Source organism: Vulpes vulpes, chromosome 10 (assembly GCF_048418805.1).
Source record: "Vulpes vulpes isolate BD-2025 chromosome 10, VulVul3, whole genome shotgun sequence".
Lineage (NCBI taxonomy): Eukaryota > Metazoa > Chordata > Mammalia > Carnivora > Canidae > Vulpes > Vulpes vulpes.
In genome coordinates this window covers 55606844-55630646 of record NC_132789.1, presented here as the reverse complement: position 1 = coordinate 55630646, position 23803 = coordinate 55606844, and the positions used below count along the sequence as shown (strand labels likewise).

Below are 23803 nucleotides of genomic sequence, written 5' to 3'. Positions count from 1 at the left end.
TTACATCTCACACCATCACATCTAGTCTCTGGGAGGCCTCCTGCTGTCCAGGACTTACCCACACGCAGACCTGTCCAGCAGCGCCCACAGAAAGCGCGTTGTGTGCGCAATGACATGGTGGCCATTTCTTTTTCTTCGATCAGCCCCCAAATTCCTCAAACGCTCTGCAGTTCTCATCTTTATACGATGATCCCTGCTCCAGCCTCTGCCCAAGACTTTGTTTTCTTCTCCCTGGTAACAAAATTCCAAGCGCGTGGAAAATGATCAGCGAACCACCACTAAGGCTCGTTATGTGACTTCATATTTTAATTTTTTAAAAACAGCTTTATTGGAAAAAAAAAAAAAAAACAGCTTTATTGGGACACCTGAGTGGCTCAGCGGTTGAGCACCTTCCTTCAGCCCAGGTCGTGATCCCGGAGTCCTGGAATTGAGTCCCACATCAGGCCTCTGCGTGGAGCCTGCTTCTCCCTCTGCTCGTGTCTCTGCCTCTCTCTCTCCATGTCTCTCATGAATAAATAAATAAATTCTTTAAAAAAAATAAAAAATAAAACAGCTTTATTGAGATAGAAGTGACATATGATAAACTGAACATATTTAAATTGCCTAATTTCCTAAGTTTTGACATACATCTGTGTCCATTAAATCATATCCAACATTTACCAAGTTCCATGTCCTTTAGCTATTCCTTCCTCTCACCTGCCCCCACTTTCAATCCCCAAGAAACCATTGATCTGCTTTCTTTTCACTATAGATTAATTTCCATTTTCTAGAGTTTTATAGAGATGGAATCATACACTATGTACTATTTTGTATTTGGCTTCTTTAACTCAATTATTTTGAGACTCATCTATGTTGTTGTGTGTATTGATAACGCATTCCTTTTTCTTGCTGAGTGGCATATCATTACGTGGATATACCACAATTCATTCATCTATTTACCCCATGGTAGAAATTTGGGTTGTTTCTAGATTTTGGCGATTACAAATAAAGCTACCATGAACATTCATGTAAAAGTCTTTGAGTGGACGTACATTTCCTTTTCTCCCGAGTAAAACCTAGTAGGGGAATGGCGGGATCATATGGGAGATGTTTATTTACCTTCCAAAAACTCATTTTACATTCTTGCCAGCAGTATATGAGAGACCCAGTTCATCAACATTCTCACCCACACTTTGTAAGGTCAGTCATTTTAATTTTAACCATTCTAGTAGGTGTCTGGTGGCATGTCATTGTGGTTTTACATTGCATTTTAATGTCATTAAACATCCTGTTCTTGTGTTTGTCATGTCATCCATATATATCTTCTTTTCTCAATTGTCAAAACACTTTCCAATTTTTTATAGGATTATTTGCATTTTCATTGTTACATGTTCTGGATACAAGTCCTTTATCATCTATATGCATCGCATCTAATGCAGATGTGTAGTGCAGTTTTCTCTTCGATACTGCTCTAACAGCATCCCACAAATTTTGCTGTGCTATGTGATTGTTTTCAACAATATTCAGATCAAAATATTTTCTGATTTCCGTTTTGATTTCATGTTTGCCCTATGAGTTATTTAGAATTGGTCGGTTTAGTTTCCAAATATTTTGACATTTTTGAGAGGTCTTTCTCTTACTCATTTCTAATTTCATTCCAGTGTCAGAGAATATATTTTGTCTAACTTGAATCCTTTTGAGTTTATTAAGACTTGTTTTGTGGCAGAAAATTTGGTATATCCTGGTAAGTGTTCTGTAGGCATTTGAACAAGTGTGTATTTTGCTTTTGTTGTAGAGTCCTATAAATGTCAGTTGGGGTAAATTGTGGATTTCACTCAAGTCTTCGATAATCTTGCTGATTTCCTACCTACTTGATCTATCAGTTATTGAGATGCGAATATCGAAAGCTCAGACTATAATCCTGGATTTGTTCACTTCCCCTTATAGTTCTGTTTGCTTTGTGTAATTTGAAGCCCTATTTATAGGGCCATAAAAATTTAGGACTGTTATGTCCTGTTAGTTAATTGACCCCCTTTAGCTTTGGTAATATTCTTTGTTTTGAAATCTTGGTCTGATACAGCACTCCAGCTTTCTTTTGATGAGCATTAGTACAGTATATGTTTCCACTTCCTTTACTGTTGACCTATTTTTGTCTTCCTATAAAGTGTATTTCTTATAGAAGATGTATATTGAAATTTGTTTTTTAATCCAGTCTATCACTAGCTTTTAATTGGTATGCTAAGATTATTTGTATTTAATGAGATTATTGATACAAGTTAGTTGTAGTCTAACTCTTGCTATTTATTTTTTGTCTCCTCTATCCTTTGCTTCCTTTTCCTGCACTTGATTTACCAATTTTTTTTAATGATTCCATTTCTATCTCCTTTGTTGGCTTTTTAGCTTTTAGCTATAGCTCTTGGTTTTAATTAAGTGGTTGCATGAGGCTTTACCGTGTATGTCTATGACTTATCATAGTCTACTTTCAACTGATATTGTACTGTTTCACTTATAGTATAAAAACCTTAGGATAATATACTTATATTCCTCTCCTCTCAGATTTTATGCTATCGTTCACTATGCATCTTATTTTGAAATAGGTTACAAATCCCATTACATATTGCTACTAGTTTAGTGTGTCTTATTATATTTTATTTTATTAGATTTTATTTATTTATTTGAGCGAGAGAGAGAGAGAGAGAGAGAGAGTGTGTGTGTGTGTGCAAGCACAGGGAGGAGCAGAGAGGGCCAGAGGAGGAGGGAGAGTGAGACAGACAAGTAGACTCTGTGCCAAGCACAGAGCCTGACACGGGGCTCAATCTCACAACCCTGAGATCACGACCTGAGCTGCAATCAAGAGTCAGATGCTCAACCCATTGAGCTACCCAGGCACTTGTAGTCTGTTTTATCTTAAATAAATTTAAATAGTAAGAAAAAGAATAATATTTATTTGGCCATGAAATTACCATTTATAATTTCTTTATTTCTTTGTGTAAATTCACATTTCCAAGTGGTATTAATTTTCTCTCTGCCTGTTTGCCTTTCCTTTAAATTTTCTTGTAGTGAGAGTTTGCTGGTGATGCATTCTTTAAACTCTGCAATCTGAAAAAGTTTTTATTCTGCCTTAGGGTTTTAAAGATATTTTTGCCAGATATAGAATTTCTGCATTGAAATTTTCTTACTTTGAGTACTTTGATGTTTTCCTACCCTACTCTTACTTATATTGTTTCAGATAAGAAATCTAATGTCACCCCTAACATTCCTATCTTTGTTTCTCTGGCCATAGCATGTCTATTTTTCTGAGGTTGCTTCTAAGGTTTTTCTTTTCATTATTAGATTTTTTTTTTGCTTTCCAATTTGGTTATGATGTGCCTTGATACGGTTTTCTTTCTTTTCTTTTCTTTTCTTTTCTTTTCTTTTCTTTTCTTTTCTTTTTTTTCTTTTCTTTTTCTTTCTTTCTTTCTTTCTTTCTTTCTTTCTTCTTTCTTTCTTTCTTTCTTTCTTTCTTTCTTTTTTTGTACTAGGAGTTTGTTGAGGTTTTTTTTTGGATTTGTGAACTTATACTCTCCATTAACTTTTGAAAGTGGCACTATTTCTCCTAATTTTTGCTTCTCTTTTTCAGAAACTCAAATTATCCATCTGGGGTCGCTTGAATTCATTTTACAGTCTGCTGATGTTCTTTTCACTCTGCTTTGTTTCCTTGTTCTGTTTCACTTGAATTATCTCTGGAACCTTCAGATTCACTAAGCTTTCTTCTGTAATATCTAATCTGCCATTAATCCCATCTGTGCACTTTTTATCTCACACATTTTAGTTTTTATCTTTATAAATTTGATTTTTTTCTATTGCCCATGAATCTAATTAATTTTCTGCACATAAGAGCAGTTATAATAATAGGTTTAATGCCTTTGTTCTATGCCTGTTTGGGGTCTAATTCAATTGGATGATTAGTGTGCTCATTATGGTTTGTGTTCGCTTCCTTTCATGCTTAGTAATTTTTTATTAGATGCCAGACATTGTGAATTCCACCTTCTTGGTTTAACTCACAAAGATATTCTTGTATTCATGTAAACCTCCCTGATCTTTTTTCTGGGATACACATCAGCTATTTGGAACCATGTCAATCCTTTTGATTTGCTATGAAGATGCAGATCCATGGTGATCTAGGGCTAATTATTCCCTGCTACTGAGGCAAGACCTTCCCTAGTGCTGTCTAATGCCCCATGAATTTTGACTTTTTCCAGCCTGGCTCATGGGCCAAGGCACTATTTCCTCTGATCCTTTTAGACAAGTAGACAAGTTATTTTCCCAGCCGCAGGTGGTTTTCTCCCCCACACGTGATAAACAGTCCTCTGCTGCATACTTGAGCTCAAGGCTCTGCTCAAGGCAGCTCTTTCCTTTCTGGTACTTTGTCCTATGGACTCACATTTCTTGGCCTCCTCATTTCCTCAGTTCCTCCTCCTCATGTCTCGTGGTCTCCAGGCTCTTCCTAAGCTTGTCATCCCCTCACTTTTGTCTGGAATCTCTCTCAAGGCAGAACCCAAGCAAACTGTATGGCTCACCTTGCTAGTTTCCTGTCTCCCAAAGTTCAGTGTGTTTTGTTGTCTGATGCTAGTGTCTTGAAAGTAGTTTTTCCAGCATTTTGTCAGTTTATTTTTTAAGACTTTATTTATTTATTCGTGAGAGACACAAAAGAGAGAGGCAGAGACACAGGCAGAGGGAGAAGCAGGCTCCATGCAGGGAGCCCAATGTGTGACTCGATCCCGGGACCCTGGGATCATGCCCTGAGCCAAAGGCCGACTCTTAACCACTGAGCCACCCAAGCATCCTAGCATTTTGTCAGTTTTAAAAATTGTTTCAGGTGGGAGGGTAAATCAGGTCCATGTTATTCCATCTTGACTGGAAAACTATATTAAGCCTTTTTTATATTCTCATTTTTTTCAAGGATTTCTTTATTTATCTGAGAGAGAGAGTGCATATCTGTGAGCACATGCAGAAAGAGGGGCAGAGGGAGAGGGAGAAGGAGAGAGAAACTCAAGCAGACTCCATGCTGAGCACAGAGACCAACACAGGTCTTGACGCCATGACCCTGATATAAGACCCGAGCTGAAAACAAGAGTTGGAAGCTTAACTGACTGTACCACCTAGGTGCCCTTCTACATTTTCATTTTAAAACCGCATCTAGAAAAAAATAATAATAATAAAATAAAAATAGGGATCCCTGGGTGGCGCAGCGGTTCAGCCTTTGGCCCAGGGCGCGATCCTAGATACCCGGGATCGAATCCCACGTCGGGCTCCCAGTGCAAGGAGCCTGCTTCTCCCTCTGCCTATGTCTCTGCCTCTCTCTCTCTCTGTATGACTATCATAAATAAATAAGAATTTAAATAAATAAATAAATAAAGTAGGCAAAAGATAGGCCTTGTATCCTCAAAATAATCTTAACAATTACAAACATTCTTATTTGCCACTATGTATCTATATAAAGAATTACTACTTTGAGAGTATTTGTAAACTCTTATCACCCTTCTATCTCCATTGTGAAGGAAAATCAATTTAAAAAAATGCAAAGAAAAAAGTTGTAGAGAAAACAAAAACAAACAAAAAGAATCCTATTAAAACAAGAGAAAATTAATCAGCTTTTTAAAGCTTTGTGTTATATTTGCCAACTTTTTCATTCTAATCACAAATGTGTGATTGCCCACTGTACACACTCACCAGCATTGAGTTTGTAAGGTATGATTATCAGCAATTTGAAAGATACAATTTTCGTTTTTCCCTTTGTGACTAAAGCTATATAGGTATTTTATGATCATAATCCATTGATGCCCATTGTAAGATCTGTTCAAAATCTTGCATTTTAAAAATAATCTGCTTTTAAAAGACCATTTAATAATCTCTCTGTAATATATATTCGTGTATCTAAGGGGCTCATGACTCCTCTCAATCTTTTACTTTTGTAAAAATAGTGGTTAATAGTCCTGACCAGGGACTCAGGACTTGCGTCACAGAAAAGGCCTGGGACCCACAGTCCCTTTCAGGCTCTTCCCCACCTATAAACCTAAGCTGCCCAAACCCTCCCAAGCAAGTTTACAAGCAGAGAGGAAAAGTAGGATCGAACCAGATGTTTGTACACCCACTTTCAAAGCAGCGTTATTCACAACAGCCAAAAGGTGAAAAGCAATGCAACTCATTTTTTTTCCAAAAACATTTGCTGAGAAGGCCTAACACTCTCCACGCTACTTGGGATGTTTTCTATACTATCAGTTACATGTTTATGGGTATAAGGAAGTGCTTCCCCGATGTTAGTGGGCTATGACTCACCTTGTGAATTTAACCATGCAAATTTATGGGCCCATTCACAAAGATTTTGATTCATGAGGTCTGAGGAAAAACCAAGGAATCTATAATCCAGAGGGAGGCCAGGTGGTTCTGCTGTGAGGCTGCCAGGTGAAAACTTAAGAAACACCGCCTGAGCATGATTCGGTGCCATCTGTTCTGTGTTTTTTGTTTCCATCTGTCTGTCCGTCTTGCTCATTTCCTGCTCATCTCCATTCCTCTCTTCTGCCCCCAAGCAACCAGTAATCGACTTTCTGTTCTCTCTGTGCTGGTTTTTGAACAAGCAGAGGAATGGATGTGGTTTGCTTTATTAGATATCAAAATATTTTGTCAAATGAGAATAAGGAAAAGCATATCACTGGCACACAAATAGATAAAATTACCATCAAAAACAATAGACAGTTCAGGAACAGAATTATTTAACATATACGGTAACTTTTATTTTTTTTAAAGGTTTTATTTATTTATTTGAAAGAGAGACAGAGATAGCGAGAGAGAGAGCCTGAGCAGAGGGGAGAGGGAGAAGCAGGCTCCCCACTGAGCAGTGAGCCCGACTCAGGGCTCAATCCCAGGACCCTGGGATCATGACCTGAACCGAAGGTAGACACTCAACCAATGAAGCCTCCCAGGGGCCCCATAAGGTAACTTTTAAGTTAGAGGTGAGAGGGGAACCTGGATGGTACAGTTGGTTAAGCATCAACTGTTTTTTTTTTTTAAGTTTTGTTTAAATAAATAAATAAGAGATGAGACAGTGGATTGGATTTCATTCCCCAAATAACTGATACTGTGCGCGCTTATGGACAAATCATGGGATTTGGGACAAATCATGTGAAAACAAAACCCATCTCTTACCACACTTCAAAATAAATGAATTCCAGATGGGTAAAAGACTTAAGTCTTTAAAAAAAAAAATCCATAGAAGTAGTAAAATAGGATAGAAGCGAAAATGCATACACTTTCAGGATGAGAAAGGATTTTGACAAGCACAAAAACTACAAGTTGAATTCATAACTATAGGATTAAGAAGTTTAGGCTAAAAAAAAAAAAAGAAGAAGAAGTTTAGGCTATAAAAATCAAGGAGGGGGCAGCCCGGGTGGCTCAGTGGTTTAACGCCGCCTTCAGCCCAGGGCATGATCCTGGAGACCTGGGATCGAGTCCCACGTCCGGCTCCCTGCGTGGAGCCTGCTTCTCCCTCTGCCTGTGCCTCTGCTTCTCTCCCTCTCTCTCTCATGAATAAATAAATAAAAATATTTTTTTAAAAAAATCAAGGAGGTGTCGCAGACAGGCCCGAGCTGTGTCCTGGGCAGGAGCCTGAGCTCTGCCGTCCATGCACCTGCTGTCCGGTTCTCTCCAGCCCAAGATGCCTCAGTGGCTCCAAGTTCTCACTTGCGGGAGTGTGTGCTGAGCTCCCTGGACGGTCCCGATGACGGAGTGCTCTCCTAAAGAGCTTCCCTGGGCCGCGGGTGGCCTGATGAGCTTGTGGGCAGGCAGGGAGGGAGGGAGGGCTCAGAGTAGGGCAGGGAGGGAGGGCCACCCCTCCCCTGTCCACCCACCGGTTTTCCTTTCCAGTCCACTTCTCCTCTCCTGCTTCAGCCTTCCGTCGGGTGTGCACAACACCTGCCTTTCTTGAACTCTGTCCTCTAACTGCTCACGTCGACACCGATCGGATCCATCCTGGAATCAGGGGCTCTCTGTCTCCATCTCCACGTAAGTCAGAGTGTCTGGGTCACGAGTAATGGGAACCCCTCAGGTGGCCTTAAGGGGGGACTTCCTGATGCCAAGGCCGTGGAGTAAGAAAACCTGCTCCTGCAACGCGCAGCTAGGCCTCCGCCGGCGGCCCTCCCCGCGGCGCCCCAAGGGCTCGGGGACGGTTCTAGACCTGGCAGTGCGCTCGCGGTTTCTGGTAGAGCTACGAGGACAGCAGAGGAGGGACACAGTAGCCCCAGGAGGGGAAACCGGACTGGTGCGGGCCCTAGAGCAGCGAAGAGACGGGCCGTCAGAAGGGCCCGTGAGCCGGGCTTGCCCAGGCTGCTGCTGGAGCCAGCGTAAGGTTTTCAGCGACTTCCCCTCACCAAGAGAGGCTAATTACAATAGAACCAAAAACAATACTAAAAAGCAACCTGTTTATCAAAGGTCGTTCAGCTGATGAAGATGGTGCACGAGAGCGCTTAGCACAGGGGGGCCCATCACCGCTCCTTATGCTAGCCGTGATTATTTGTTATTGTTATTTTATTTTGGGGTGACCCCAAGACTGCATGTATTCAGCTGCTCAGACTTGTTTTCATCCCTTTCCACTCCAAGCTCCTGCGCTCACAGGGGAGGCCAATACCCTCAGTGTTAGGACCTCTCCAGCCAGAGCTAGAAACAACCGTTCTCTGGGGCCCAGACACCCCAAAGACTGAGCGCGGTAAAGAGGCCATGGGCAGAGGTGGCTCTGGAAGCCTGTTCCCCAGCATACCTCAGGTGCCTGCCTCTCTCTGGGAGGAAAGCCTCTTTGGAGAATTAATGCTTAGCAGCCAGCTTTGGACCAGAAATGGAAAACGATAGCTAGGCCCCGGGGCTCTCTGTGAAAGATGACACTTGGCCCGAGAGGGGCCGATTTTGCCCTGCCATCCAGCAGCAGGGCACCATTCCTGCCACACGGTGCTACTGCTCAGGCTCTCGCAAGGAACGCTTTAAAATAGTTCTTCAACGCAGGGTGGAGAGAGATTGGGGATGTGAAGCCTGGTCACCCTGGAAACAGGAAGCCTAGGAAACCTACCGAAGAGAACAAGGAAGGATGGGGAACCCCACAGGGTACGGGGTGCACCGCAGCTCTCCAGAGAGGCCGCCCAGGGGACTGAGCAGCCCCAGGCGAAGGGGTGGTGGTGAAAGCGCCTGAAGCAGCAGCAGGTGGTGCTCCGCTGATCCCCCCCACCCCCCACCTGGCTCCATCCCTTCTCCCCCGGCATCTGCAGTCCAGGCAGAAAGAGAAGTCACAAGATGAGGAATCTTTGTCCTCCCAGAACAGGGAGTGTGGGTGTGGGGGTCACTTAGGCTCTTTGCAGCGGAGGTTCCCAACTCCCAAGAAGGGAAGGGAGGCATCTGTTCCAGAGGGTGAGAGCCCAGGAGCCTCCTCTCGGCCTCTCTCCCCAGCTGCCGCCTTGGGCTCCTGTCTCCTCCTGCCTGCCCTCCACCCCTCCTTGCTCTCTGCCTCACCTTCCTTGTTTCCTCCTCTCTCCTTTTCTCTCCCTTCTCCCTTCACCTTCTCCTCTCACGTCCACAGTCTTCCAGGCTGACCATGGGCTACTTTTCAGTCCACGTTTCAGAAATACTGAAATATATTCTGAGTTGTCAATTTGAAAATTGTCCAAAGTCTTAGAGCTCAGAACAGCAGGAGTTAATGTGGCTGAGGAACAAAAGCAGACACACTGTGGCAGTGGCACTTATCTCCTTATCTCTCCTAGTCTCCGCAAAAGGACATGTGGACTCTGCTCACCATGCAGCCCCTGGCTCTGCTGCTCCTGCTGATGATGCAGCCACTGCAATTTATAATTCTGAAGAACTTTGGTGATTTCACAGATGAAAAGCTAGAAGAGTTTGAAGATTACTTGGGGGACATACACAGCCCAGGACCTGCCAAACCTCCTACCAAAGATACTTTCCTAAGACGTATTATTATCGATCCTGGAAGACCACTAACTGATTCAGCCTACTGTACTGAAGAAATCAAGATGAAAAACGTTCACGACAATTTCAGTTGTGTCAGAGAACATTTCTTCCTCCAAATAGCATATGAGGACTTGCAAAAGACCTGTAAAAACTTAAATGTGCCTTGTAAGAATGGAGTTAAGAAATGTCACAGGAGCAAGGAAGTAATAGAAGGAGTCTATTGTAATTTAACAAGAGGAGCTAAAATGACAGACTGTGAATATGACTCTTTTTATAGGCAGGGCTATGTCCTTATTACTTGTCGATGGCAAAATAATATTCAGGAAATTGTTCCTGTTTACGTAGATGATATTATGGCTCTGGATAATGATGTGAAAGCCAACATCTACCACAATGCAAAAAAGTAGCCATTCTAAAAGAATATTCTCTAAGAAGTCAAGAGTAGGAGGATATAACCTTCTCCATACTGATCCTTGCAGGTTAAAATAGAGAATGCTCATTTTGATCCCATTCATTTTAGTCATCCACCGTCTCCCTTTCTTCTCCTAACACCATGCAAAGGCAACGTGGGCTAAGTTGGTTGATGGCGCTCTGAGAAGTGGTTTCAAACAGGTCAAGTACTTTAGCACATTTTGAGTGTGTTATGAGGATGAATGCCTGCAGTGACAGAGAGCCAGCTCCAGGAGAAACAGGAAATGGTCATCTGGAGTGTACTCCTGCGTTGTGTTCATGTGAACCCCTAGTTGAGTAGAACTAATAAAGTGCATTGACCTAGTGAAGTCTCTCCAGTATGGCTATGTGGGGCTTTGGGGTTTGGAATTACCTTTCTCTGTAGCATAATTTGAAATGAAATGAACCTGAAGCTCCTCAAGAAATTGTGCGATTCAACTTTCCAGTACTATATTTGTGGACATTTCACTTGTTGTGTTCTTTCCATACAACGCAATGCTCAATGAGAACCTGAAGATATAGATTCTAGTAGGAGGCACCTCAGGATAAACACCTAAACATTCGGGATAGCAAGCTCCCTGACGTACTTTTCAATTGTCCAATGCTATGTTTGTAGATTCCCACATTTTGGCTTTAGCTTAGACATCACTGTTCACAAAACCCCAAACAATTCCTCGCTTTCTGGCACAGTCACATTTATTTACAGTTCCTTTCCTCACTTGCCAGTAGATGTGGCTTCATCTGAGAATACGCCACTTCCAGAAAAGGCTGGAGAATCTGTATGATAAAGGAAATCTGTCTTTCCAGTACAAGTAATAATTTCTCTCCCTGTGTCTGTGAAGTTCCTTAATATCCTTTAACTATGATTCTTAACAACTCATGGAAAAATGGGATAAGAAGTAGTGAAGGGAGATGGCAGGGATAGTGTCTATTACTTTTGCACATTGCACTGAAACCCAATCTACTCATTTATTCCCCAGTCTTTGTTCTTCTCTTCAGACTCAGAGCTCAGAGCTTACTTGATCAACCAGTTGATGTAAATAAGGGCCTAGAGCCAAGTACTGCCAGACACCATTTCGGTGACTAGGGAAAAAATACCAGAAAATCAAACTGCTCTTCACATGGAAGCTTGTGACTTTTGATTGTAATGTCTGAATGAATGAGGATCCCATCAAACTTTAGAAATCTCATGACACGCTCTAAAAGTCAACCTCCTATACACCAGCCAAAGAAGTTCTGCTTGTAGGCTAGCCTGGGCACGTGCTATGGGCCATCTCACCTGGGCTGTGCTCATTCCACCTATCTTGGGACTATACAGTATACAATATATTTGTGAGAGTAGGATATAGTACAGTAAAGAAGGCATGAAATCATCATGATGTTATCTCCTTCTCTCCAGATAAATGGTCTGATCCATACACAACCTAGAACTAGAATCGTGGAACTAAAACAAGGATTATTTACATGGGTTGGTTTTTTTTAATCTAGTATTGCATTAAAAAAAAAATCCAGATCCCAGCCTCTATCCGCTGGATTCCTTAAGATAAATCAAAACCATAATTTTCAGCTTTACCCATCGTAAGATTTCAAAAGATTGTCATCCAGTCTCCATTAGCATTCGCTCTTCAATAATACCAAACTAATGTGATGAATATTGTCCATAACCTTGACTCACAGCACAATTTATTCTTTATGTTAGAATCCACTGATAGGGGTGCCTGGGTGGCTTAATCGGTTGAACATCTGCCTTGGGCTCAGGCCCTGATCCCAGGGTCCTGGGATCCAGCCTCAAGTCAGGCTTTCTGCTCAGTGGGGAGCCTGTTTCTTCCTCATCCTCTGCCTGCCACTCCCCATTTGTGCTCACTCACTCTCTGTCAAATAAATAAAATAGGAAAAAAAAAAAGAATCCATTGATATGATACAACAGTAATTTTTTTAAATTGTGGTAAGATATATATAGCATACAATTTACTGCTTTAGCCATTTTTAAGTGCATACTGCAGCAGCAGTAAGTGCATTCACATGGTTGTGCAACCATCCCCGCAGCTGTCTCCAGAAATTTTTCATCTAGCAAAATGAAACACTGTATGCATTAAACAATAACTGTCCCATTTTACTTCCTGTCCCTTATAAATTTGACTACTCTAGATCCTTCATGTAAATAGAATCACACAGTATTTGTCCTTTTGAGCCTGGCTTATTCCACTTAGCATCATGTCTTCAAGGTTCACCCGTGTTGTACCACATGTCAGAGTTTCCTTCCCTTTTAAGGCTAAATAATATTCCATTAGATGTTTACACTACATGCTGTTTATCCATTCATCCATCGATGGACGCTTACTTGGGTCACTTCTACTTTTTGGCCTTGCAAACAATGCTGTTATGAACAAGAATGCACAAATATCTGTTTGAGTCCTTACTTTCTATTCTTTTGGGTCTATGCCCAGAAGTGAAGCTGCTGAATCATAAAATAATTATTTTTTTTTCTTTTAATTTTCTGAGAAACCAGCACGCTCTATCCTATAGCAGTTGCACAACTTTACATTTCACCGGCCATGCACTAGGGCTTCAATTTGTCCAATCCTCACCAAAACCTGTCAGTTTCTTTTTTTATATATATATAATAACAATCCTAGTGGGTGTGAAGTGGTGATGCAAAATTCATTTAAAATTTTAATTACTCAGTGAAGGACTGTAGGCAACAGCACTTGTAAGAGTAGGGAAGGGACGGCTGGGTGGCTCAGTCCATTGCGCATCTGCTCAGGTCATGATCAGCTCAGGTCATGATCTCTGGGTCCTGGGATTGAGGCCTACATCAGGCTCCCTCTGTGTCTCTGCCTCCCTTTCTCTGTCTCTCACGAATAAATAAATAAAATCTTAAAAAAAGAAAAGAATAGGGAAAAAATACATACCATCTTTGTCTCTTAACCAAAATAAACCCATTTAGTATTCTCCTTAAAAATGTATGATGCGGGGCACCTGGTTGGCTCCATGGTTGAGCGTCTGCCTTTGGCTCAGATCATAACCCCAGGGTCCCAGGATCGAATCCCACATTGGGCTCCCTGCAGGGATCCTGTTTCTCCCTCTGCCTGTGTCTCTGCCTCTCTCTGTGTGTCTCTCATGAATAAATAAATAAAATCTTTAAAAAAAAATCTATTACCACCTAAAGACATTAGGTGGCACATTTAGACAAATGGACAGTGAAAGTCTGTTAGTATCTCATTTGTTGACATTCTGACTCTGACATTTTGGAGATGGGTTTAGTGACAGGGATGCAACAAGTAAGTAAAGATCTGAGACGACTGGTCCTGTAGGCTTCTGTTGTCATTACGGCACAGAGGAATGTGACACCACAAAGACTCCTATGATACAGCACCTCGACAGATAAAAGTTCACTTCTCCTTCCCGTAAGAATCCAGGGGAGGCAGCTTGTCTGAGGTGGGAAGGCGGCTGTGCTCTGTGTGATCACTGAAGGACTAGGCTCTTCCCAGGGGGCCACTGTACCGCATCTGGCGCTCTAAGGTGTTGCCTTTGTGCAGGTGGCTGCAGCCAGCTCACCATGCATCTGTGGGTGCATCAGTGCCCGGAATGGAAAACGAGGAGAGACACCAGCTGTCTCTGAAGGAAACATGGCTAGGAATTGGCTCCCACTTCTTTGACTCACATCACGCTGCCAGAACTTAGTGCCAAGGACACATTTAAGGCAAAGAATCCAGAGAGTGTAGTTTAGTACTCAAAGGAAGAATCGAAAAAATGTGTCTTGGGAAACAATTATTAGCCTGTCAAACATCTGATCTGACCTAAAGAAATGCTTTTCCTGATGAAATTGAGCATTGCTCCTTAAACAACTGTCTCCACCACCTCCAGGCCTCTACAGAAATTCAGGGAATGTACTCACTACTCACCTGCCTTCAAAGATGAGCATCTCTAGGTAGGATTGTAATGGAGGAATAATAGGGTGTTGGCTCCTTGTGCAGGACCTTACTTCAGCCAACCTGGAACACAAGTACAGAATCCATGACCGACAGTGCCAGCCTAAAGGGATTGCCAAAACCTAGCTGCAAAGATTTGGTCCAGTGATTTTCAACTCTCACCCATGGACCAGAATCTTTGGTAAAACTTTAACAAAATTGCTGAAGGTTGTGGAGATTTATTGCATTCACTAGGGGTGGAGGAGACGTGGCCATCTATTATCTTAACAAGCTCCACAGGCAATGCCAAGTTTCAGCCAGAGTTCGGGATCACTGAGTCTAGTGTCACCCAGAAGCCTGATCATAGAAACAAATCAGCAAGAACATATTATACTCACGATGGGAAATTCCTTTCACTAGACACGTACGCATCAGGCTATCAGATGGCTGATAAAATTCACCAAGGTCCTGTACTCAGGTCTCCTTGCCGTGGTTGCTGGAATCAGGCAACCCACTGGAAAATGACCAAGGGATAAGAATCAGTCTCTCTGGCAGTTCTAGGTCTCATTTTAATTTGTATGATTTCATTCTAAGTTAACGTACAGCAATACATTTGCTTAATCTGGGCTGTGCTGGTAAAATTCAATGTCTGGAAAAGCAAAGCTAAAAACCAATGCTCAGTTGCAGTAGTCTTAGCAAAAGGCAATGTTAGCTGGCCTCAATTAGGGACATTTTTGACACATCTCTAACCTGAGTGCAATAATCATCATGTAGAACAATCTTAAAATTCACCTTATGCAAAAAAAAAAAAAAAAAAAAATTCACCTTATGCTACAACCCAGATGTGTAGACAAGAAGGCGGAACCCTTACTGTGTGGATGACCAATGTGACATTCTCATGAGGCACCCACTCACAGGGAAGTGACCCCGCTAACCCAGGCGCTGGTTCAGCTCCAGCGTAAACTCATTCAACAATTGAAACAGCCTGTTAGTACATTGTTTCTCCTTGAGGTGAGGATGTCCAGAGCCTAGAATATGCCTCCCTCCCTTTTCCACTTTTCTGTGGAAAGGAACCACCTGAGGAGAAAGGGACAGGAGAGCGTCGGGCTGAGCAGGTATCGGCACACCTGTGTCCGCGGCGGCCTCGTGCCAGGCCCGGGCGCCCCTCCGAGGACGTGCGCAGAGACAGCGCGTGCAAAGTGCACAGGGAGGTTCTCCGGCACCTGGCAAAGGCAGAGGGTTCTGTGCGTGCAGCAGCATGGGGAGTCTCGCCCAGTCAACTGAATTATTCAGTCTCAAAGGAACAAGAACCGCATGACCCCACGCACAGGAGGTGCCGAGAATCACCAAGCCCCAGAGGCGCTGCGGCCCGGGCCAGGGCCAGGGGCCCACGCGAGGAGGGCCTTGGGCGACAGGCCTGGAAGGTGCCACCCCCGCAGGTGCACAGACTGGAGGATCAGCGGCTCCTCTAGGAGCTGGAGGGGAGCCCAGGGGACGAACAGGCCACAGGCCACCTGTCCCCCCTTCAGGCAGCCATGGGCCTGAGGCGGCTCTGACGCCCGGGTTGGCTGGGGAAGCAAACAAAATCTAAGCTTGAAAAGCTTTCAGGTAAAAAAAAAAAAAAAGCTTCCAGGTGAAAAAATCAAAACCTAAGGATGACCAATCCCAAGCAGCCAACCAGGTTTTCCCAAACGAAGGGAGCTCAAAACGATCAAATCATTTCCCTTCTTAGCTTCTTACATCTTCTCCGTCTCTGTGGAAGTCCTGTCCCCTTGCTCCTTTCGTGGGCGCCCCCCACTCCCCGTCGGGCACCTGCTGGGAACCGGGTTATCACCACATGGACTGGAAAAGTCCTTACCTTTCCCTTCTGGGCGCCTGGGGGACAAGGCCCCGAGCCCTGGGGGAGGGTGGGGACCATGGCTCTTCGGTTCCCAGCAGCTCCTGTTCTCCCAACACACCTGTCCTGGGAGCTAGGGCAGCGAGGCCAGGCTGCCAGCTAGGGAACGAGAACGGCCACCTGCAACCGCCCCAACGGCCCCTCCCCGCAGGACGCCCTGAGGTTGAGGAGCATCTGCGGGGTGTGCAGGCCAGCACACACGGCCTGTTGTCCCTCAGTATCGGCCTGTTGTCCCTCAGTATCGTTGTCCTTTCTTTCTTTTTAAGATTTTATTTATTTATTCATGAGACATAGAGAGAGGCAGAGACACAGGCAGAGGGAGAAGCAGGCTCCCTGCAGGGAGCCCAATGGGGGACTCAATCCTGGGACCCCGGGGTCACCACCACTGAGCCACCCAGGCGTCCCAACTGCTGAGCCTCCAGGGGCCCTTTGGGGAAACTTCTGAATCTCCTGGGGATGCTGACATCTTGCAATCCTGCAGGTCCTTCAGGTCCTTCCCACTGCTTTCTTTCTCCAGGGGTCATGTCCACGGAGGTCGCAAGCCCCCTCCCACTGATGCTGCTGCTTCCAACACTGCCTCGGGGGCACGGGAAGGAGCCTGGCTTCCCTCTCTTCTTGGGCCCCAGGATCCACTATTTCACTCCCTTCCTCGTCCAGAGCAGAGCTGCGATTAGATAGAAACAGCTTTGGAATTAAATTTCAAGATAACTGGAATTTTAAAAATTCAAACAGCAATAAAATACATGGAAGTTGGCATCATTATCTAAACTTCTTTGTCTTTGGCAATCTTTCCAAAGGATAGAGCCCTAGAAGGAAACGTTATGGTTTATGTGCATATTTGATTTGTGATTTTCCCTGAGATATGCACATTTTGTATGCTTTTCTACAACTGTTATACTTCAATTTTAATATGCTTAAATTTTTCTGGGTCAAAGAAATATTACATTTTAAAACCCAGTGTTGGGGATCCCTGGGTGGCTCAGAGGTTTCACGCCTGCCTTTGGCCCAGGGTGCGGTCCTGGGGTTCCAGGATCGAGTCCCGCGTCCGGCTCCTGGCATGGAGCTTGCTTCTCATTCTGCCTGTTTGTCTCTCTCTCTCTCTCTCTGTGTCTATTATAAAAAATAAAAAAAATAAATCTTTAAAACCCAGTGTGTGGGGGATCCCTGGGTGGCTCAGCGGTTTAGTGCCTGCCCTCGGCCTGGGGCGTAATCCTGGGGTCCCCGAATCGAGTCCCCGGATCGAGTCCCACGTCGGGCTCCCTGCATGGGGCCGGCTTCTCCCTCTGCCTGTGTGTGTCTCTCTCTCTGTGTGTCTCATGAATAAATAAATATAATCTTTTAAAATAAATAAATAAAACCCAGTATGCATTGACAAGTTTTCTCCCAAAAAAACCTGTTAATGCATAGTCTCATAAAGAGTTTAAGTCCTTCTAACATTACTGTCAAATATATCATATTCCATTCTGAAAGATAAAAAATTCTCTTTGTACGGTTATTATTAAATATCTCAATGTTTACTGACAATTTATTCTTTCGTGAATTTCCTTTTCATATAGTTTGCATTTTCTTCTACTGGGTTATTTATGTTTATTGATTTTAGGGGCACTTTACATACAATGGATATTAATTCTTCTAGTGTATGAGCAAATAGTTTTTCTATTTGGATGTTTCTTTCACAAATTTGTTTGTGATATCTTTCCTCCTCCAGAGGCCTTAAAAGTTATACACTGAGTCACAACTGGTGATTTGCATATCCTTTAACACTATAAATACATTTTACTTTTTTTTCTGCTTTGCTTTTATAATGTGATTTTTAAATGTCTTAAACTTTAAAGATTTGATTTGTATGAAATCTTTTTGTAGAGTATGATACAAGATAGAAATCTAACTCTACTGACTTTCAAAAAATAGTCCAATGTGTCTTCACTTGAGAAGTTATTCAGGGATCCCTGGGTGGCGCAGCAGTTTGGCGCCTGCCTTTGGCCCGGGGCGCGATCCTGGAGACCCGGGATCGAATCCCACGTCGGGCTCCCGGTGCATGGAGCCTGCTTCTCCCTCTGCCTATGTCTCTGCTTCTCTCTCTCTCACTGTGTGCCTATCATAAAATAAATAAAATTAAAAAAAAAAATTTTAAAAAAAAAGAGAAGTTATTCAGTCCCCCTGGTAATGTGGGAAATGTAAGCTGTTATGAAAATTATATAATTGCATACATAGTGCAACTTGGAATTCTTCCAAGTATATACCCTAGAAAAACATATATATAGGCAAAGGAAGATGCACAAGAAAGTTCATTAAAGCACCATCTATATAATTACTGCCCATTTATAAAGGAAAAATAAATAATCCGATATACTTGCAATATAGAATACAATAGTAAGAAATCAACAAACAGGATCTAGATGCAGTGGTGTTGATAATGCTGATTGTTAACTGCAAGCAGCAAAGAATATGCACAACACGAATCAAGGTCTGTACATTTTAAAAACACAAAATAGTATATTACATGTATTTATATAGACTGTCAATGGTATGTGCAAAGCTAATAAAAGCATAAAAGCATCCACAGGGAAAATAGCCACTAATATCTCTTGAGTAGTTACTTCTGGAAAATGAGAAGAAAAGAACGGGGGAGTAACAGTAGCTACATCTGTGTCCTTTTAGTTTTTCTTAAAAAGAATAAAAAGGGGGCACCTGGGAGGCTCAGTGGGCGAGCATCTGCCTTCGGCCCAGGCCCAGATCATGACCTCGGGGTCCTGGGATTGAGTCCCACGTCGGGCTCCCTGCATGGAGCCTGCTTCTCCCTCTGCCTGTGTCTCCACTTCTCTCTCTATGTCTCTCATGAATAAATAAATAAAACATAATAATAATAAAAAGATCTGAACCAAATATGTCCAGTCGTTAACACTTAAAAAAATAGTAATGGAAATGTGTATGTTTTAGTATTATTTTTATTCTTTTCTATTTGGTTGATTTATATTATCATTTTTAAAAAGAAATGAGAGACCTAATTATAGAGTTCTTAAACGTGGAGATAGGAGGTGGTGGAGAGGGAAGTGTCTTCAATCTTTCTTAATGGAATTAGATGAAAAAGAACATTCTGATGAGTCTATTCATGAGATTAGCCTTGGAGTGATAATCTGAAATAATGACAGAGAAATAATTAGTGAGTCCCCATTTTGTACCTTTATGCTAGTTTCTTTCCCTCACAACGGTTGAGAGCTGTGCACTTAATGCTGAAACTGAACTATTTTACGAGATATATCATTTTGATTTGTATCCCTCGAATAATGCATAGTAATTGCTGAAGACTAAGAAAAGAGAACTATTGAAACAATTAACCAAATCCTGCCATCCAGGAAAGATTATGATTAACTTATTGGTTAAACTTCACAGATTTTATTCAGTAAAATAAATACCTGAGTATTCTAATTTTTATTTATTTTATTTATTTTATTAGTTCCACAGGTAGTGTTTAGTGATTCACCAGTGGCATAGAACACCCAGTGCTCGCAGGTCGCGTGCCCTCCGTAACGCCCATCACCCGGTCATCCCATCCTCCGCCCGCCTCCCCTCCAGCAACCCTCAGTTTGTTTCCTAGAATTCAGCATCTCTCATGGTTTGCCTCCCTCTCAATTTTTATCTTATTTTATTTTTCCTTCTCTTCCCCTGTGTTCATCTGTTTTGTCTCTTAAATATAAGTGAAATCATATGATATTTCCCTTTCTCTGCCTAAACTTATTTCCTGTAGCATAATACCCTCTAGCCCCAAGCATGCTGTTGCCAAAGGCAAGATCTCACTGCTCTGAATCCCCCCCCCCCCCCTCTGAATTTTTAAAAGAAAGCTGGGGGCCCAGGCCAGAGCCAAGAACCGGTTTTATAGTAACAATCGTGAAATTCATGCACTGGTGCCCTCTGGTGGCACAGCTCATACACATGGTAGATGCCGTGGGGTTTGTTTTTGAGTCAGGAAAGCACCAAAAAAAAGGAAAAATTAGAGCCACCATAAACTCCGCACCTACCACTTTCCTGGAATTACACACCCATGCACTATGTACACACATATGTATATGCTTACATGTATCATTTAATAAGACTGAATTCTCTTTATTTTTTAAGATTATTTATTTATTTATTCATGAGAGACACAGAGAGAGAGAGAGAGGCAGAGACGCAGGCAGAGGGAGAAGCAGGCTCCATGCAGGGAGCCCGATGCAGGACTCGAACCCGGGTCTCCAGGATCCCTCCCTGGGCTGAAGGCAGCGCTAAACCGCTGAACCCCCGGACTGCCCTGAATTCTCTTTATTTTAATGAGAAATTTACTCCCCCAATCTCCAAAATTAGTTCTGTCTGCAAAATCCATTTTCTTCACATATTGAATGGTTTCCACATCTCTTTGAAGATTGCAGTTAAAAAAAAAAAAAAAAACATGAAGCAAAAGCAAACCTCACGGAGCAGGGACCAGAGGGTAAAGTCCTAGTAATTAATCAGGAGGCCTCGATCAGTGTATTCTGAGTTCAGAGGAGCTATTGTTTTCATAAAACAAAAACAGGATGCTAGGAAAAAGCAATGACAGAAAAAGAAGAAATACTTGTAAAATAAGTATATGAATGTCAGGGGGAACGAAAGAATCAGTGTTAGAATTAAAAGATAAGGTCAAAGAAATTACCCGGCGCTGCAAGTGGTGCCTCTTAGGACTTGGACGGGATTCAGGAAGTGGTGGGGAAGGGATTGTAGCTTCAGCTCTGGTATGTATTAGTTTGATGAATACAAAATGTGACTTGAGTGACAGAGTTTTTGTTTGGGAGATGAAAAAGTTCTGGGTGGCTCAGCGGCTTAGCGCCGCCTTTGGCCCAGGGCATGACCCCAGCATCCCAGGATCGAGTCCCACGAGTCCCACGTTGTGCTCCCTGCATGGAGCCTGCTTCTCCCTCTGCCTGGGTCTCTCATGAATAAATAAATAAATAATTTTTTTAAAGTTTTAGAAATCAGATGGTAGTGATGTTTTCACAGCATTGTGAATGGAGCTAATGCCATTGAATTGAATACTTTAAAACGATTAAAATGGAAATTTTTATGTTTACATATATTTTACCACAATTAAAAAAAAAAATGCATGACCCAAGGTAAGATTCATCTTTTGCTGAGTCCCTGAATTCCACAAGATGGACTTAAGTGACCACCACTGTGAAGAATGAAAGAACTGTGGAACCAGGGCACTGGTGTTGGTGAGGTTACCTGGTTATTTTTGGATGTGATGCTGCTTGTTCAGAATAAAAAACATGCAACCCCATTAAACAGGGCCTTCCAGGGAGAACAGCTCCCATTCTACAAATGGCTTGCTCTTTTCTCAATCTAGTCTTGGGATTTTTTTTTAAATTTTTTTATTTATTTATGATAGTCACAGAGAGAGAGAGAGAGAGGCAGAGACACAGGCAGAGGGAGAAGCAGGCTCCATGCACCGGGAGCCCAACGTGGGACTCGATCCCAGGTCTCCAGGATCGCGCCCTGGGCCAAAGGCAGGCGCCAAACCGCTGCGCCACCCAGGGATCCCCTAGTCTTGGGATTTTAACTAAATCTCTTCCCATCCTAGGATTAGCATTAAAAGAGTCACTTCCAAAGGGGCTGAGGTGAGCAATCTGGGCACAACAAGCTGTAGGAGAAGCCTGGGCTGGGAGCGGCGTGTCCGGGCTGCTGCACGATCTCAGGAACCATGAACACCGACGCCGGCGCCACCCACGGAGGGTGTCGGCCAGACTAATGGGGGCAAGTAGTGAGACGTCCCTGGCACTTGCCCCAGCTCAGCACTGTGATGGAATTTCCCTCCAGGAAATCTTGCTCTAAGAGGAATTCCTGAGCCATCCCTCCCCTGGGTATCTCCCTCCACGACCCCAGACTGAACAGGCCAAGCGCAGGACTGAAGACACCAGGCAGCCATCGTGAACCATCCATTCAAAGGTAAAGTGTGTTTACTTTGTGGTTACAGAGTATCGGGGTGCCTGTGCGGAAATCAGGTTCACGAGGGTTTGTGTCAGAAAGTGGAGAGAATCCCAGGGAAGAGGAGACACCGGGTAGTTAACAACTGGTTTAGAAATGGCCTGTTCAGTAAAGAGTCTGCAAAGGTAAGTAACGTTGAGAAGCTGTATTTTGACAAAATACAGGCAAAATACGCCTGTCAAACTATCAGATTTAAATGAAAGATAGGGCAGCCCGGGGTGGCTCAGCGGTTCAGCACCACTTCCGCCCAGGGCATGACCCCGGGGTCCCGGGATCGAGTCCCGTGTCGGGCTCGCTGCATGGAGCCTGCTTCTCTCTCTGCCTGTGACTCTGCCTCTCTCTCTCTCTGTCTATCATAAATAAATAAAATCTTTTAAAATAAATAAATAAATAAAATAACATACAGCTAGTAAAATCTTTAAAATCTGGAAAATGCTAATGTATAATTTGAATGTTCAAAAAATGTAAACTTCCCTTTCCTTTGCTTATTTCCCCTTCCCTTCTCTTTGCTTCCCTCCCTTTATTTCCCCTTTCTTCCCTTCCTATGCAATTAATTCCTGAAGCCTCACGTGGGAGAGAGCACGGTCGGCACCCACAGGAAGGATCAGGCTGGCGTGGAGAATAGGAAGTCAGAGCCTGAAACAGGTGACCAGGGCATCCATTTGGGGGCGAGAGGGATTTGGGATGAGGAATGAGGGGCTGATATCCAGCATGAAGAGTGGGAGCTTGAGCAGCTGGAGGAGGTGCCCGCTCAGAGGCTGCCCTGGGGTGGGGTGTGGCAACTGACGCGGGGAGCATCCACGTACGTACGGGGCAGCCTGGCACAGTGTCAAGAGTCCGAGTGGGCAGTGGGCACCGATATGGGAGGGGGACAGCAGAGATTGGTTGTACACATGGAGATCGATCGAATAAATAAATATATTGCAGAAGATATTGGAGAGGAGAGTCATAAATGTGGAAATGGAGATATAAGCTGGAAAGGGAGAAAACGAATATGAGCCCTGTGGGGTTAGGGTGAAATTGGAGGTATTGGTGGTTTTCAGTGTAAGGATATGAGTAACACACATGTACGTCTGTGGGTGCATGTGTAATTGAATCTCTTTGCTATAGTCCCAGGCTCTGTCCACTGACAGTCTTGGAGCTCTCTGACCCCAGCAACCCAAAACACACAAAATACTATTCTCCACCCAAACAAGGTGGAAAAATGACGGGTCCAGGGCAAGGAAGATACAAGATAGACTTGGACCATCTTGTCTTTCAAAGCAAGGAGGTACCTTACAAATAACGGAGATACGGCAACAGCACCCAGAAGCCAGATTTAGAGGGCTTCCACTGACTAATTCGGGGACCGATTATACAACTCCTTGAATAAAAAAAAAAAAAGAAACCTTGAGTCTCTACTGATAGAAGTAAATAAATACATTGAAAATGTGATAAGGAATTAAATACTTGCATAGCTGCCACGTGCATCCACTGCGAAATTTTTTATTACTTACTATTAGTTACAAGAGAAAAACAACGGTGACTTTAGTAGAGAAACCTGGCAAATTCTACTGTAATAATGTGGACAAAGTAAACATTACTGGAT

General features: G+C 43.2%; 1 protein-coding gene and 1 long non-coding RNA gene across 2 annotated transcripts; one reads left to right on the top strand and one right to left on the bottom strand.

Annotated features, from left to right (window-relative positions):
* Positions 1-64: 64 nt before the first annotated feature.
* LOC112915020 (uncharacterized) lies at positions 65-15045 on the bottom strand. Its single transcript, XR_003233966.2, has 3 exons — positions 14723-15045; positions 14319-14408; positions 65-231 (listed from the first exon to the last, which is right to left on the bottom strand). It is a non-coding gene; the product is annotated as an uncharacterized lncRNA (long non-coding RNA).
* Positions 9774-10464, top strand: RNASE9 (ribonuclease A family member 9 (inactive)). The gene has a single exon (XM_025992320.2). The coding sequence runs from the start codon at positions 9774-9776 to the stop codon at positions 10368-10370; it is 597 nt and encodes a 198-aa protein (XP_025848105.1). The 3' UTR covers positions 10371-10464.
* Positions 15046-23803: the final 8758 nt, after the last annotated feature.

Coding starts and splice junctions, on each gene's coding strand:
- RNASE9 (XM_025992320.2), top strand. CDS start 9,774: ATGTGGACTCTGCTCACCATGCAGCCCCTGGCTCTGCTGCTCCTGCTG.